The sequence below is a fragment of the Chroicocephalus ridibundus genome, chromosome 2, assembly GCF_963924245.1.
Source record: "Chroicocephalus ridibundus chromosome 2, bChrRid1.1, whole genome shotgun sequence".
NCBI classification, from domain to species: Eukaryota; Metazoa; Chordata; class Aves; order Charadriiformes; family Laridae; genus Chroicocephalus; species Chroicocephalus ridibundus.
This window is the reverse complement of record NC_086285.1, coordinates 64,943,378-64,961,191: the sequence shown is the minus strand read 5'-3', so window position 1 is coordinate 64,961,191 and position 17,814 is coordinate 64,943,378. Positions and strand designations below refer to the sequence as shown.

Below are 17,814 nucleotides of genomic sequence, written 5' to 3'. Positions count from 1 at the left end.
CAAATACTGACTTTCACAAGTAAGTACTGGCCTACCTAAGCCTATTGGTACGGGTACAATGTCCTCAAGCACATGCTTAAGTTTTTACCGAAAAATAAATATCAGTACTTTAAATCTACTCTTACATTAACATATTGAAATATAGAATAAATTTTAGAAATTTTATAAAAGTCATCATATTTCAGAATTGTAACCTGATATACCTGTTTTATCCGTTAGTAAATAAACTAATCGTCCCAACTCTTCTGGTATGGTGCTAGTTCGAACAACTGTTCCAGGAATATTGTCATCTTTCATAATCATCCACCCATAGGCTGCCTTACCCATGTCCAAGTTCACACGTAAACTGCAAAGGAAATTTATACCATAATCAGTGTGAATATTAGGCAAAGTGAAAGTTATAACTATAAAAATAAAACTAGAAGCTCTTTTTAGGATACCTGGAAAAAAAAAAAGTATCTTACAACTATATACAGCAAAAAAATTGGAACAATGTTTTTGTTATGAGTTTGTAGAGTACATCTCACATTAGAAATTTAGGCTCCATTCCAGACTTTTAGAAGCTACTGCAATACAAACAAATGCGATACCATGCCTTCTGCAGGAGACAGATTGCAACACGTTGTGGAGATTCTTGACATAATTACATTACTACACTTATACAGATGAGAATATTATATACTCTTTATCAATAAGACTAGATCTCTATTCAAGTCAGAGTTTTTATCTGTTAAAAAACCACAACACCTATGTTCTCTTTATGATGTGAAAGTACAAATATTTTTGTACCTCTTCAAGTCACTGCTTTTTAAAAAACTATTTTTTCTTTAGGAAAGCACAACTGTATTTTGTCAACTTCTCTTTCCCACCACGACCAATCAACAATGTCGCTGTCCTTCCCAAAATCTAGTTACAGAGGATCTCCATTGCAAAAAGAGAACAGTGCCCAAGCAGCAATATGCACCCTCATGTGATGGCGTGTGGCCTGGAGTCGCTACTGCCAGCGGCAATAAGGAACCTCTGGGTAGCTGTGTACTAGAAATTGTAATTTGCAGCAAGTTTTACTGATTATACATAGAAGTGCAAAATCAAAAGTACTTTTTTCCAGTTCACTCAGTGTCTGCACACTTATTTGTTAATATTTCCACGTCTACGTCATACACGAATGAATTGCCCTTGGACCTTGTACTCCTATGTTGTAATAAAAAGTCTTAACCCCTGCTGGTCAGAGATAACTTTACTCACATTGCTGTTCCCCAAAATTAAATGCTCTAACTCAAAACCATAGGCCACCTTCTTCTAAAAATTTTAAAATGCTACTTTCTTTTAGCTATTCATGACACTCCTGCTACCATGTCAGAGGAACAGCAACTAAGGAAAAGGCACGTGTTCATTTCTGTTGACTCTGCTCTAACAGAAACACTGAAAAAACAGTTAGGACAGTGGCTATGTGAACTATTGGTAGTTAATTTGCCCTGGGCACAGGATTCAGACTCCCAAGTTTAGTAACAGGTTTACAGTAACATGACTCTTAAAGCTATTCAAAGGTATTCATCAAGGTCAAAATACTGCTAATGTACTTGTACTTCAGACCTGTTTTAACAGTCCTGAAGTGCTGCTTTACAGCATAACCAAAACAGCAGCCACAAACAGTTTTCACCTGTCCTCTTGCAATCACAGCTACAGATTGATTGTGAGTTACCTGAGGTAACGGTGGAGGGAACACTGAGTCACAAACTGCAATATCCCACAAGGAGATGCATTTAACTAGAATTGCGAGAACATCTGAAATTTCAACACACACTGAAGAAATTCAGTTAATTCTGTGTCCCCTCCTTCCTGAATTTGCATAGATGACGACAACGCATGTTCCAGCACAAAAAGAAACAAGTATTTTTGATAAAAGATTCTTGACAATTCAAGATGGTATTTTGCTCTTTAGCTAGCTCTTATTTTCCCATTAAAATCAGCAGCAGCAGGAAACCATCCTTCTACCTGGTGATATACTCCAATTAGTTTTGCAATATCACACCAAACTTCAGCTACCTTCAGACATCCAAATATATAAAAAAAAATTAGAACAGACATCAGGAGGACTCCTCTATCAGATTCTTTTTTTTGAAAATGCTACACTATAACAAGGGGAAAAATACTGGAAGTCACTTGTCTCACACTGGTTAACTACAGTTTTACCCTGTCTTACTCAATCCAGAGCCAGTCCTGAGCAAGCAGTATTTGTATTATGTATGTCTGTTAACTTCCAGAGTTAGAGGGAATATAAGAACCAATGTAACACTTCACACTGAGATATGTATTAGTCAAAAAAAGGAATCACAAAAGATTTATTCCTCTTAGGGATGAGAATCTGCTTAGTTAGCTAGTCAAGTAGAAAGGATGCTGCCTAGCTTTAGAACAGCTAGACATTTGCTCTAGCCAGGAGTAAGCAGAGTAAGCGAAGGATGAAAGCTCCTCATCAGCCCACTTCAAAGAGGCATTTGGGCTATAAATATTTTTTTTCCTGCCTGGGCTATCAAGACAGGAATTCTGCAATGAAAGCTCTATTTAAGGGCTGCAATCTAAAAGGAACTCCTGAAAGGAGATTGTAGAGAGTTGGGGGTTGGCCTCTTCTCCCAAGTCACAAGCAATAGGACAAGAGGAAACTGCCTCAAGTTGCACCAGGGGAGGTTCAGATTGCATACTAGGAAAAAGTTTCTTCACCAAAAGGGTTATCAAACATTGAAACAGGCTGCCCAGGGAAGCAGTGGAATCACCATCCCTGGAGGCATTTAAAAGATGGGTAGATATGGTGCTTAGGGACACGGTTTAGTGGTGGTTTTGGCAGTGTTGGGTTGATGGTTGGACTGGATGATCTTAAGGTCCCTTCCAACCCAGACAATTCTATGATTCTAATGTCAGGTACGTGGCACAGAAAGAAAGAAATCCACATAGCTGCGCTACCAATTGAGACCTACAAAGTCATCCAGATAGGAAAAACTGTACTTCAGTACAATTAAATCAGAAAAGTCTCTCAACGCTGAAGTGCAGTTCATATCTTCACTTGCATCTTTTACAAGCATGCGTGTTACCTGGTTTTAATGTTCTAAACACTCTCTATATGCATTTAGTTACAATCTCACTTAAATATAATGTAAAGGTAAGGAAAAAAAAAAAAAAAAGAACATCTTATCTTGCTGAGCAGTGAGGAGAAATCTGTATTTCAAAGCATTGAGGCTTTCCAGCATGCACTGTTAAGTGGAACAGAGCATACCTCCTTTATGCTGATGGACCTAATAGAAAGCTGGCAGCGCTGGCCTCCAGCGAAATAACATCTCCCCAATGACTAGTAAGTCCAAGCCAGCTTTCTGGCACACAGAGATATTAGGTACATGCTTGAATTGTTAAGATGAATCAAGAATTAAACAGAAATAAAATAAACAAAAAATGAGGGTTATAGGTGCATTTTCAGTATTAATTCTAAAATTTCTATACTGTATCCTACTCTGACTTCCTTTACTTGGTGCTTGTTGTCTTAGAGAAATTTTTGTCTTTGAAATCATTGTAGCTATCACTTTAAGGACACTGCTGTAACACTAAAAATGATGGAGGCCTATTAATACTGAGTTTGCTTTCAAAACTGGAAATCTCTCCAGCAGAGCTTCACAGGAACAGATAAAAATACTTGACTAAAAAGTTCAAGAATTTTTACACAATAAAACAAGGAAATACTAAGCGTATTCAACACCAAGCTACTTTCAGTGCCTGACAATATTAGCTATCATTTCTCATAAATCCTTTGTGGACTTTAAGAAACCTCATTATATAACCAAAAACATTTTAAATTCACCAGTTTTAAATCCTTCTCAATTTCACCCAATTTAAAAGAATCCATAAACATCAGTTGATGCTGATATCAAAATGAAAATGCACAGAACAGCATCATATGTAGCATTAGCACACTGTTGCATTAGTAACACTAATTTTTAGCAAACCAATTAACATGTAATCTTTAGACACAGTATGTTAATTAATATAGGTATTTGAAGGCTGTTGCAGAGAATGGGCATATTTAGTGAACATAATAGCGTGAAGTTTCTTGTCTCTCAACTGCAGCACTAGTTACCCTACAGCAGGCAAACCCTAAGGCAACTTTCATCCAACTTGGGAGTTTATTCCACTAAGAGCCAGGGTGGCATTTCTCTGCAATTCAGCTTCAGAACAAATCAGTAACACAACATTTCAGAATCCACACTGCTTTTACTACAAGTTAAAAATAGATACTTTAGCTCTTATTCCCTCACAAACATTAGTAGTGTGTTAGGTTAAACAAATTCATATTTACAGGACTTCCAAATTTCACTTTTCCCCAAATGTTAATGACATTAGGGCCCCTTGTAAAGATTTCTGATTTTGTTTTTTAGTCAAAATGGACAAGTTTGCCAATAAGCAGGCGCCTTCACTGAGAAACTTTCAGATGAATACATTTAGAAACTCCAGAAACATTCTGCCTTTCAAGACTTGGTGAAAAGCAATCAAGACTGAATGAAGTTAGCAAAGACAATTTTGTGAACAAAGTGGTACTGTGCCTAATGAAATTCAGGTATGATTTTGAATCAAAAGCAAACGATAGTTTTATTTGAGCTTTGGTGGTCTGGAAGAACTTCCTGAGCAGTCCTGTATATAAGCAGAAGTTTTGTAGCAAAAACCAAAGCCCTGCCAAAACTCCAGATAACTGTCACCCATAGAGGTATCCAATTTCTAAAATAAGTGAAGTAATTGAGATACAGTCTTTGTATTTTCGGGACTTCTTTTTAAGTGAAATACTGAAGATCATATTTGGTCACATTAGTACGCAAAACTGTACCCAACTCCTTACGGCTATATCCCTACCTGCTTGAAACTGCTATAAACTATCCACAGATAAACACTTTATTTGCAGTCTAGAAAACAATATGGAACACTTCTAAAATTATTGGTCAAGAAACAACCAAAAGTGCTTTAACTTCAACATGCCTGGAAAGTTATCTTCACAGAAGGTCATTTTTGGACCCTTACAACTTCTATTAACTGGCACTAAACAAAATAAAAAGAGAACGAAACAGAAGTTGCTTCATTTAAACACAATATTCTAATCAAGATCTAAATAAATAAAAATCAAATCATAGCTCATCCCTTTAATTTCCCCTAATTCCCCTTCCCCTATATTTTATTTGGGGAGGAAATTTGAATATAATATTCCTTTTGTGGTTAGCCCGCTATATAAATTTCTATTTAGTTTTCTCTGCTATCTGTCTAATAGTCCCAAGAAGAGCCTCCGATCTGTGTTCTTGTTTGCTTCATAATTGGTCTCACTAGTTCTCTCGGACTATTTTTTCTAGATTTTTGTCTATTATGTAAGCATATAAAAGGAAATGAAAGAAGGTACACACACAGCACTTTACAAAAAAACGCAAGCAATGAATGTAACTTTAAGAGAGACCTCAATCCGACACATTTATGCTTAAATATGCGTGTCAAAAAAAAATGCATATCAACCCCGTATTGCTATAGCCACTGTGACACATGTCGTTTTTCAAGGGCCACATGCAACCTAGGTACAGATAATTAGATGTTGTAACACAGGTAGAACTTAAAACCTCAGGAGGAAATCTGGGGAATAATTAATGAGAAAACTAATCTATGAATTTCTTACAGGCTGAAAACACGGTAGAGTACAAAATACAAATAGAACGCATGTCAAATGAGCGCCTTGGCACAAGAGATGCAGCACATGCAGCTCAGAATAACAATAATTACTTCCTATTAAAAATGTTTCTTTGTTATTTTCACATTTAACAGGTCAGATGCCTTCTTTCATTAAGCCTCTTACACAATGGCAACAATATTGACATTAGATGTCTAATACAAATAATTTTTAGATCACGAATATTTTTAGTGTGTTCCAGACAGATTTGGCATTACTTCCTGTAATACTATTAGATTAAAACCAGAAAAACAACCAGGACCAAATAGGCAATGTTGCAAGGTTAGAAAGGAAAAAGATCTACTGCAATAGATCAGTTAAAAAAATTATTATTTTTTAAACTGATTGTGCTTTCTCTATGTAGAACGACTATCAGACATTGCAAGAAAAGCACAAAGCTAGCTCAGACAGTAGGTACGGCACTATAGTGGGGCAGAGTAAGACTCACTCTTAGCACGAGACACGCACCCTATAGCTCCTGTTGCATGAAGAAGTCAAAATTAGTTTGTAAAATATCAGGAAGCTTCATATAATATTTTTCAGTCTCTATCTCTCATATCATGGTATGGTAATAGAGACATAATACACATTTATGAGGATGGCTTAAACTACTTCAGCACTTCCACACTGAAAGCTTTGCATCATGTACCTAATACATATTCTGTCTCTATATGTGAGACTACATATACTGATAGTCTCACATCTATACGTTATACAGTTTAGAGCTCCAACACAGACAGCACAAACTACAATATGACTGAAAGAAGCATAGCTGCTTACTGCTGTTAGACAGACACTACAGTCCTGCACAGGTGTGAGTTCCCTGGATCTCGGGAATATACAGAAGCACACTGAATAAAACCCTCTTTTTTCCTATTTGTAGGATCCAGGATTTGATTGGGTATGAATGAATTTCAGATACAAGACATCCTAGCAGTGTTTTCCTCACTGCCCACCAAAACCAGACTGACATAACTTGAAGGATTTTCTTTACATGCTCCTCTTGGGGACCCAGAAAAAAGCACTGGGAGCCAGGTAGTGCCCTAAAACTTTACTAAAGTGCAAGGCTGTTCCTTCCAGATGTTTGGGACAGCTTATTTTGTCAGAATGGCTCAGTGCCCAGGAGCCTTGGGCTGTCTGTAGGAAAGGACAGCTTCTGTGTATACCAAAACTAAAGGATCCTCCTGAAAAGATGGCTGATAAAGCCCCTGTCAGTCCAGCTTTAAAGTGCGACTAAATATGGAGTCTGGACGACACATGTTTTTACCAGCTCACCACAAAATAACTTATCAATTTATGGTAAATCCTCTACATTTCTTAACAGCTAAGCAGAAGCATGTAGAGCTACAGGATTCACATGTCTGTACACGTGAGGCAGTGATTTCACCAACACTGTTTGGCTAAACCCAAATTATTTTAGAAAACCTTCCTGTCTACATTTTTTGGGGAGAAAACAGCAAACCAAAACAACCAAACAAAAGGACTCAAGTCAAAATGCAACTGACTTTGTCTTTCAAGGTATTGAAGAAGACTGGACAACAAATAAACAAAGTCCCATTCCTTGGTGGTAGAGGGGATCCCATTGGGCGGCGCAGTAGCATCACTAAGGCTAGCCTTTTCTTTGGCCTTGGCTGTCATTTCTGAACTGATTCCCGTGGCAGCTCAAGTGAGCTGACGAAGAGATGCTACAACTAAATGCCAGGGGAAAGGACAGAACTGCTCTGTGGTAAGGCTAACAGCCCAACCATCTTTCCTACACCCATATACGCACCAGTATTTTCAGCTCAAGAGATAAATGCGGGTATCTCGCATCCCACATTGATTGAAGTCCCTTCTGTTCTTTTGTACTTAAAAATACAAATATTGGTAACTGTCTCTGACAGCTTTTTTAAAAAATTTAAAACTAAAACAACCGATCAAATTAGTAGCTGCAAAAGTTGAAGGAAAAAAATCCTCAAGACTTACATGATTAGTATTAGAATCTGAAATGTGTGTGGTGTCTTCAGTTCCACACAAAAGGGAAATTAAACTCTCCTGATAGAAATGTAAGCCTTATTTTAAAAAGACGGAAAATTAAGAAGAATGTATCTATAACCACAGCAATAGAGTTAAACTGGGTAACCAGGTAAAAGCACAACTATGACATTATCTTCCCCTACCTGAGGTGCTGACTTTTCATTAGTATGACTGCTTTTGCCCTCTGCCCTTTGTCATTCAGAAAATACACAATCCAAAAAAATACAAGTTGTTCAACAAATGGAGCTTACTATTTGGAAAAAAAAAGAAAAAAAAAAGAAAGAAAACAAAAGGAAACATCACGGGCCTAAGAACTTCCACACTGGTATCACAAAGAACAGCAGCACGGACATATCTGAGCACACATGCTCCCCCCAGCCTGCTATGTGATAACAGCACTAGGTGACACAGTCCAACAAGATGTTGTAAGCTAACGGACAATGTATTTCAAGCAATGACTTTATTTAAAACAAGTAATGAAAAGGTCCCAGTGACACTGGAAGAACCTATGGATAGGCATTAATGGTTCCCAGACTGGCTAGAGCCAACTAGAAAAAAGCTTAAGAATACCAAGGAGCATGGAAAAAGTCAAGAGAATAGGTGAGCATAATCCTAGAGTTTTGGACAGTCTGTCAAAGACTTGCTTCCTACCCTCCTTTCCCAATACATTTTAAGAAATTCAAATAGATTCACTTTGTAGGGAGGCAGATTGCCTATGGAGGCTTGCTGGGCTATGCTTCCTCTATAGGGGAAAAGGAAACATCAATACAGAAGAGTAATTTTTAAGGGCCAAATGTTTCTGGGAGCATGGGGCTATTCAAAACATTTTGAGCTGGGCTAAGCTTTCAGTGTTTGTTTACTACTACTTTTTATCCATTTTGCTTGAATCCTTGTACACTACAGAATGTGTGCAAAGTTGTAGGCTTTTTGTTTGGGTGTGTTGATTTGGGGCTTTTTACCTTTGCTTTACGTTTTGCCTCTGAAGTCTTACATGTCCCACAGTAATACCCTTTGCACAGTGAAGCAACATTGATCTAGAGGAGTATTTAGGATGCAGTTGAATCACAAGGAACTAGCTCTCCCCAGAGCAAAAAAAAAAAAAATATTCTCTTCCTATTAATTAATAGGAGAGGCTACACAGAGATCATTTAAACTCTACTAACAATTAGTCACCTCCTCCTCATCATCTTCACTGAAGATGTCTGGCCATGGAAAATTATTTTTATTGCATACCTGGAATTTCCCTTGCCCTGCAAACCAAAAGCCAACAGCAAAAAAAGCTCCATATTTAGAAACTTCCCGAATTCTCTAAAACCATCAATCCACACATTTCATGTGTGCATGAGTTTAGATATGCTTTGCCTCTAACAGGCAATCCTAACCTCCCACATTCATTTCTTTTACCTGTGAAGTTTGTTATCTCCCCCATGTAGCTATTTTAATAATAATGAGAAGACACAACACCTGGTGCTTCAGTGTCATTAGTCTTGTAATTTTAATCTCCAAGAGTTTACACTTCAAATACAGCCTAAAGAATAAGTCATTCCCATGCTTAACATCCAGAAGAGAGGAAGAGAAATGTATTTGTATTTGAACATTGGTATGACTGGGGTTGTTTACTTCACCGACAGTGTGGGAAGCGACCCTGCGTACGAATGATCTGAGCTGAAGAAAAAAGTTGGCATAGAAATAGATAAACCTCTAGAGAAAAACATATTTGCTGATAGATTCTTGTCTGATCTTCCACAGGGTAACTACATGGCCCATCTCAAAACTAAACCACCCACATTCTCAAATACTTCCGCTTTGTGTATTATTTCCCACAAGCAACTGAAAAATGGGATTAGGTGTATCCTAGAAATTATTTTTGGAAAAGAACTATTTCATAAGTCCACTAAACTGCTCTCTTAAGAGTTGATAATGAGCAGCTCAATTAAGGTGTTTTTCAGTGGCGTATGCTGAACCGTCAACATAGAGTCAAATTTACTTACACCACCTATCTGCTCTTAATCGTCTTGCATCCAGTAACAAAGATATATCTGTCTTTTAACCATTTTAATAAGTTTTCGCTTAGTATGTTTATCATGGAAGAACACAGTGACCGACAAGCGATCCTTTATACTCTTAGCTCGTTTTTCCCTTCCCCTACATGTCTTTGATGATTAAGCGCATCTTTCAGTAATACACAGGCTTTAGTTATGACTTGAATGCAGCACTTTTTGCCTCTTCACACGGATAAGTTGCTTAATATTCAATAACTCTGTGTATATGGGGGGAATGATGACATGACCTGAATAGCAGCATCATACAAGCAGTAAGGGAGTTAAAACAATGACAGTGTTTAGAAAGATACCACAAAATTGAAACACGAACGTGTAAATAAAAACAAGAGGCAGTTAAAGGAAGTGGAAACTGTTCTAAATGACTGTTTCCTACAATGAGATTTCCCCAACTCCCCAGTAGATTTGCTGGAACCTTCTCTTTCGACTTCCCAACAGAATCAGTTGCTCTTGCAATACAGAAGTATTATAAAAGTACAAGTCCTCTAAGTTATAAAACCTTAAGACAGATACTTCCTGAGTATCAAATTCATCAAATATGATACAGTTGCCTTCAGAGAGACATGTACTTAAAAAATGTGAACACAGTAACGTGTAAATCATGTAAGCTTAGATTAAAACACCTAAATAAATCCTCCTGGTTTTGTTTTTGGTTGTTTTTTTTTTTCCTTACACTAGACGGATTTAAATATTGTGTGCAAACCTGAGGGGATAGGTCTTAAACCTATCTACATTTTAGTTGCTGCTAACTGTCTGGCTAGCCTCTGGGCCACTGAGTAGAGTAACGTATCTTGAACTGAAGAGCTCCAGAGAGCATCTAAAATTAACAGTCACCGTAATCTAAACACTCAGTATTTAAATAGGAGAAAGCATTTCCATTTTGCAAAGGCAATACCCATTCAAGGAAAAAAATTCATTTCAGAGTCAGCATGCTCACTTCTGTGTCCACAGCAGACTTGATTACACACATGGATATTATTTCCTGTTCCAGTTTATCTGCAATTTGAATATATAGTACTCATGCTTAATGAATTAATTAATTCAGGCCAAGTCTCTGCTTGGTTACATGTGTTAAAAGTCCTCTCATTGTAAAAGCACACCTACATTATTCAGCCATTCAATTTAAATTAATCATTGTTGTAGTAAAAAGTCTATATTTTAACCGGAGAAATGGAACATTTTCAGTATTTAAGGCATTAAGAATAAAATGTCAAAGTACACCTAACAGTTCATCGAATACATGTTTCCTAAAACCATGTTCTCAAATATACCAAGACTGTATCCTTATTAATACATTTATGCTAGTAAAGGATTAGATATCCTGATTACTCCAGTAAGATGAACATTATACAAAAAAAATACAACAGTATTGTTTTCCGTACAGTGATCCTTCAAGAATCAGCACATTTGTTGGCACCTTCTCCTTCAGCTTCCTGATAAGATCAATTTCCTTCGCAATGAGAAGCAAGTATAAATTTCAAGAAAGCCACATTCAGTGAAATTAGACATCTGTGTTTTTCTTTCATTCTTATACATACCTGATCGGGATGATATAGGAAAACAGGAGGAGGAACCGGAAAAGGTTGCGATACCATGGGCCTACAAATCCTTGCAAGGTTACCATAACAACTGATAGTGCAACTAAAGCCAAAAACAGGGCTTTGGTCAGTTGATTCAACTCCAGGTCCAGCAAGCCAACCTAGCAGAAGAAGTATAAATCAAGTTAGTCATGACTTCTTAAATTGACACTTTTGCAGTGCAAACAATTAGTTATTATTGGCTTTTTTACTCCTATCTATTAAAAATCCATGCACTTCTAACAATTAACTGCATTTTGATAACTGAATTGATTATTGTTATTATGCCTGCATGTATTAGATGTTCCCTGGTTACAGGACAATTACAGTTCCCAGAACCAGTGTGAACTGTCTCAGCCAGGCCTTTTGAATCCCTTTACGTCTGACACATCCCTCCCCCAGCCTCCGATCCAGGACAGGAACACAGGAAGGGGAAGGAGAAAAGATAATTAAAGATGAAAAAATAAGCAGGAACAATTTTCTTCTGTTATGCATGCAGCAAAAATACCGGTGCTGTATATTGTACTTGTAGGGTGGCTACTGCTCATTTACTGCTAGAAGATCAAAAACCTGTTAGAGTCAAGAATCAGCGGACAAATGCGACAAAGCCACCTTCTCACTCATATAACTAGTGTACTGTAACTTGTAACTACACTCCCATACCAGTCTGTAAATATGAACTAATTTCATAGAAGTAATCTATAATTGTATGAGGCTTTCAGTTATTCAATGTAATAATAAAAAACAACAATCAAGTGGAATATCCATTTTTAAGACAAATAGTAAACAGAGCTTCAACTTCTCACAAGTAAAAACGTATCTGATTTACAAACATTTTAGCAAAAACACTGAGAATCTATCTTTCACCCACTGTTTCTCATGAACAAATATTTTTAAGCTATGTAACTAAGACTCTCACCATTTCAATAATGTATGCTGTAAGCTAAGTATTTATACTCCACTTCTTGGGATGCTCTTGTATTCAGTAAAATATGTGGGAAAACTGTATCGGGAAGAGTTTCCTAGGCCCCGTCACAGATGCCCCTATTATCTCCGAGTCTTGCCAGTAAGACCAGTAAAACATAACACTTCCTTAGATAACAAACAGTATGCAAAAGAACCACTTTAAATATAGTTCTTAAAAATTCCAGCAATCTTGCTTATACATGGGCTGTCCCTTCCCTAGAGAACCAGGCAGCTGAAGACCACAGCGGCTGATTTATCAGCTACATTTAAAAAGCAGCACAACGAGGACAAATATCTTGCAATTTCCGCTGCTTCAACTACTACATAGTTTATGCTTGAATTATTGAGAAAAATAGGTTTTTGGATTAAAATGAAGAAAAATTAAGCCAGGGAAGTAGAGCATGTTTCAAAGCCCAGATCTTTTTGCATTGACAAAGGCAGCCTAAGTTTCAGGCCTCGCTGAGGATCAGATGAAGTCATTATTCATTCAGTCAGGGAAAAAAGACTCAATTACCTCAACCTAAAGATGCTATCAATGAATGCAAAGTGCATATTTTACTCTATTCATCCAAATCCCATTAAAAAGTGAAAGGAATGATTTAATCTGGCCTTCTAGAGTTGGTCTTTTTTTGTAATAAAATAAAGAATCACTGTCTTGCAATATGCATAACCAGTACCTCACACTTTTTTTTCCTGCATCATGGCAGTGAAAGCCTATCTCTCCCCTCAGCTCCCCCCTCCACCCCCGCAAAAACCCCACCCCAGAATAGAAATGAATAAAGAGCTTCTTTGGAAGGAATGCCACTTTTTGGACAGAAACATTAAATTTAGTCCACTGCACACTGATACGTAGCTAATTCAAAGCATTAATACCTTTCTAATTGATGAAGACAGATGTGAATTTAAGTTTGGGATCCAACAAAAATGTGTTTGGAGAGATATTAAGAGAATAAAAAAGTTGACAATGAAAAATTCTCACACAATAGATCTCTCAAGAACATTTGGTTTGTTACTAATAATGTCATCCTTTTTAATACAGATCATACTATTTGCCACAGTTAACTTTAACATTTTCATTTACTATAGCATGTGAAGGCAATTGCAAAGCCCTACTTAAGAAGACACACAAAGAAAGTAAGTTTTAATAGAAATGCGTTCACCATTTCTCAAAAATTAGTTACTATAATGTGCTGAAATATACTTAATTAGTTTAATTCTGTGCCTTTCCACTTAAACAACTTCAGCACTCAAACTAATGAAGCACTGTTGAATTATCCAGATATATTTCATGTAGAAATTCACTAACATTCTCTAAAATTCAACTGAATATTGGAAAAGTGGGTAAACTTCATTTTAACTACATTGTGATTTTATCAAAGCATTTGTAAAATATACCATCTTAAGAAAGCAATTTCTTTCCTTTTGAAAAGAATCATAACCAGAATAATTATGACAATATAAAAAACAGATGAGTTAAGAATTGGAGTAATTTTCCACATTCATTGCAATTTCCCATATTAGAAAAGCAAGTTTTCTTCTTCTTGTCATAATATTTGTTCTTTTTGAACCAACTGAGCTAACAAAATTAAACACACCACTGGAAATTTTAATCTCCAAGGGAAAATTTGTACATAATGTCTAAGACAACCACAGTATTTTTACAAAGGGGCTGCTCTAAGATAATGAACACAATAATTGCCTGTATAATCTAAAATGCTACTAATGGCAACAACTGGAAATCCATTTAGTTCCTCTTTAATTTATGCACGAAGTTTTAAATAGCTAATGGTTCTCAGTAAAATAATGGCTTACACCACCAATAAAAAGTATGGCATTGTCTACAAGTTTTTAAAATACTTTATTTTTGAATAAGAGAACAATTAAAGGTCTAAATTTCACATTTTGGACCACAAGGTATAAGTCATTATCTTATGAGGAAAGTCTTGTCTTAATTTGCAAAAGTTGAAAGTAACAAAAAACCTTTCTGACTGACTACTGAAGTAGAACGTGAACAGCAATATTGCTATTGCTGCCCTAGATCCTTAACTTTTGGGAAAGGTTATCCTCTGAAGCTATTATTGCAGTACTAGAACAATTCTTCTACCATTATAAAAAGTATATTACTGCAAAAGTGAGAAAAATTTTTACGCTAGAATATCAAAAGGCAACATTTGATCATAAAACGTTGCACAATGATAAATATTCCTCAAAATATTGTAGTGCTGCCACTTTTTATTCAATTACAAATTAAATCAAGTTTAAAGTGCATGAGAAATAATTGCTAATAAATAGCCTTCTTTAAGCACCCTACTTTAAGCATGTTGAAGTAGTAAGGCATTATCTTAGGAGACTTCCCCCCCCCGCAACCAAATTCCTCCACAAAGGTAACTATATTTCAGTAATCAGTGGGGTTCTGCACTGACAAACACCATATTGACTACAATGAAATTTCACAGTATGTATGTATGTTTGAGATAGACTTTAGCTTTAATTTTGCACCATAAACATAAAAACTTTCTTTCCTATTCTAATAAATGCTCTGAACTTAACTTTATTAAGCCTTGAATACTAGCCAATTATTCATGTTTTCATTAATTCTAGTCTAAACTTAGATGTAATAGCTATGCAAAGAGTAAATTAAGTATTTAAAATTACTAAAATTCAAATAATATATCTTTCCTCTTTGGGCTGACAAACATTGCATTTCATCATTTATAAAAAAATAATTTTTATATAGACTACTATATACAGTTAGCTGCACATATCTGAAACCCTATGGCTTTCTTCAATGATCTGTTAAACCTTTCCTATAGTCCCTAGAAATAAAAGATTATTAATCTGTGTTTAAAGGGTAAATAAAGAGATATCATTATCTGTTTACCTTAATCTTTGATACTAAAAACACGTACAGCAACTTTGGAATCCGTAAACGTTTCTTCTTTGTTAAGTCTCCTAATTCCAAGGTTATTCCTATGATTCAAATTCTTGCCTACTCAGCAACCCAGGTAACCACATTAAGTTAATATAATTGTGAATCCAAACAAATAAAGCAAGTGAATTCAAGTTTAGGAAGCACCTTTCCTTAATTCACTGTACTCAAGTAACGGTCTGACAAATATGGTTCTCTACAAGCCTGTCTTGATTAACATAAACCCCACCAAATTTTGCTTACAGAATTTTTACACTTTTTTATCAGTATCTTACTCATTCTTTTAAGCAGTAGATTCAAAGGTAAGAAAAGCAAAAAACCCACTGAAATATATAAAATGATCATTTAGTGAAAAAGTCACCTATCCCATCCCTGCTTTTTCTGAGATCCATTTTCAAACAACCCAGTCACTTGTTTAGCTACAAAAGCAGCAATGACAAAGCTTGAAAACATTTTCTAGGGCACTAAAAACCTACTTACAAGTTTTATTCATTTTAGAATTTGAGCAATAATTGTGGCAGTGGTGGAGGGTTCTACTTGACTTTGAAAAACTGAAATAAACTTTTAGTTATTTAGTCCACTCCAGTGGAGTTATACAAAAGTAATAGCCAGAAAACAGATTTCCATTAACATTTTCTGTATTTCCTTTGGCAAAAAAAAGTACTCATCCTTCACGCTAGCTTTAATGCAACTCACCATCACTTTGACAAACTGAAATATTTGGCATTATGTTAATAATGCAGGTTTATGGAACTGAATTATGTCTATTCTACACTGACTTCAAGAAACATTTTAAGATATTTAACATTAATTGTATCCCCAAAGAAACAAGTAACAACTACTTGTCTGTATTCTTACAAAATAAAGCCCATATCCAACAGACAGACGCTTAAAACAGCAGAAACATTTTAAAACTCAAGGAGAAATACATGGTTATCATCCAAGGGAAGAAGAGTAAGCTGCAAGTAGATAAATGGTTTTTTCAATGTTTTGATACATGTTCAAAACCAGAGGTTTAAATGCTCTTAAAAGGAAGGTAAGTTTACTACATTTTGAAATTACCCTTCTGACTTGCCTGTTTTTACTTTAACAAGCTATTCATAACTGCATAATATCTATGTTGGAAATAAACTAAAAAAAAAAAATCCCTTTTGTAGCTAGCAATATCTGTAATGCTAAAAGAAAACAAAGACTCAAACATTTCTTTCTCTCTCTGCCTCCTTTATTCATCCGTTTTAAATCATTGCCTTTTCCAGACCCAACATCATCTGAGTTCGAAGTCCTCTCCAGGTTTTCAGAGGTGCTTAGCCCTCTCTAGTTCAGTCTACTACAGTTAGAAGTGTAAAGTGAGCTATATCCACAACTTTACATAGTGGACTCAGCTGCTTGAAGTGAGGCACTCATTTTGACAAATACTGGCCACAGACTTCATACCCTTAAGTCTGTCTTTTTCAATTGTGTCCTGACTTATCCCAATGCCAACGGTTTGCTATATCTGTAGTAAAACATTACATTTCAAAAGATCAAAGTGAGATAAATTGAAGGTGCTATCCATTCTTAATATCCAGTTCGCTATAAATCTGATTGTCATTAACACTTTTGCAGTTTGCTCAACTATCCCAATGTCTCTTAAATAATCTTCAGTCTGATGTGCCTTTTTAGAATCAGTCTTTGCATAACAACGAAGCCAAATAATTCGCGTTTGCTTCTACCTGACCTTCGTATTTTGCTCCAATTTGACTGAAGGCTAAAAAGGCGACTTGCGGCAGTTAAGGAAATGCCATGTGTAGTTCGGTCAGCAGAGGGTGCTCCAGATTAGTGCTAGCTCCCCTTCCCAAAAGCGCCCTGTCGGTAATGCGGTACCAAGCACAGCGCTGCACCTTTACAGGGCGCCCTGTATCTCTGTGCCATCTTCCTCAGCCGACCGCACTGACCTCTTTTAGTTTGAAATGCTCACAGTTAATTATTCGAAGGACTTTAACAATTCAGGTTGTATACTGAAAATATTATATTTCCTTCTTAGCGAAAAGTTACATATCGTATACAGTCACAGACTTACAGAATCACCGAATGGTTTTGGTCGGACCCCTAAGGCGCCAGTAAAGAGATGCTGTACAACCGTACATTCTCGGACTTTGCTATGTATTTGTCACACACACGAGTGGTAAAAAAAGTGCACAGAGCATATTAAGAAACTGAAAAGGTTAATGGTTTCTTAAACTCTAGCATCCATGTAGGGATTGTGCTGTATTAGTAACACACCCTCCTCCTATTAGGAGCGATCAATTGAAAACGTTTTCTCAAGACCACCCATCAATTAGAATAATTACTTCAATAATCTAGGCTAACTAGTCATACTGGAGACTTCAACAACCAAAAGCATTCACACAGTGAAGCTCTTAAGACATATATTTTTTTCAATTTAAAACAATCTAGGTACACAAGATTTCATACAGAAGACATTCAGAGTTTCTAAGAACTCACAATTCTCCTTACATCTCTCATCAAAAGTGGTAAGACATGGAA

General features: G+C 36.2%; 1 protein-coding gene across 3 annotated transcripts in view; it reads right to left on the bottom strand.

Annotated features, from left to right (window-relative positions):
• ATP9B (ATPase phospholipid transporting 9B (putative)) overlaps nucleotides 1-17,814 on the bottom strand; it is a 171,967-nt gene that overhangs the window by 43,944 nt on the left and 110,209 nt on the right. For all 3 annotated transcript variants that reach the window (XM_063325763.1, XM_063325761.1, XM_063325762.1), the window contains 2 exons: nucleotides 11,355-11,515; nucleotides 204-346 (listed from right to left, as the gene is read on the bottom strand). In XM_063325763.1, coding sequence (XP_063181833.1) covers nucleotides 204-346; nucleotides 11,355-11,515 — 304 coding nt within the window. The remainder of the gene's footprint in view (nucleotides 1-203; nucleotides 347-11,354; nucleotides 11,516-17,814) is intronic.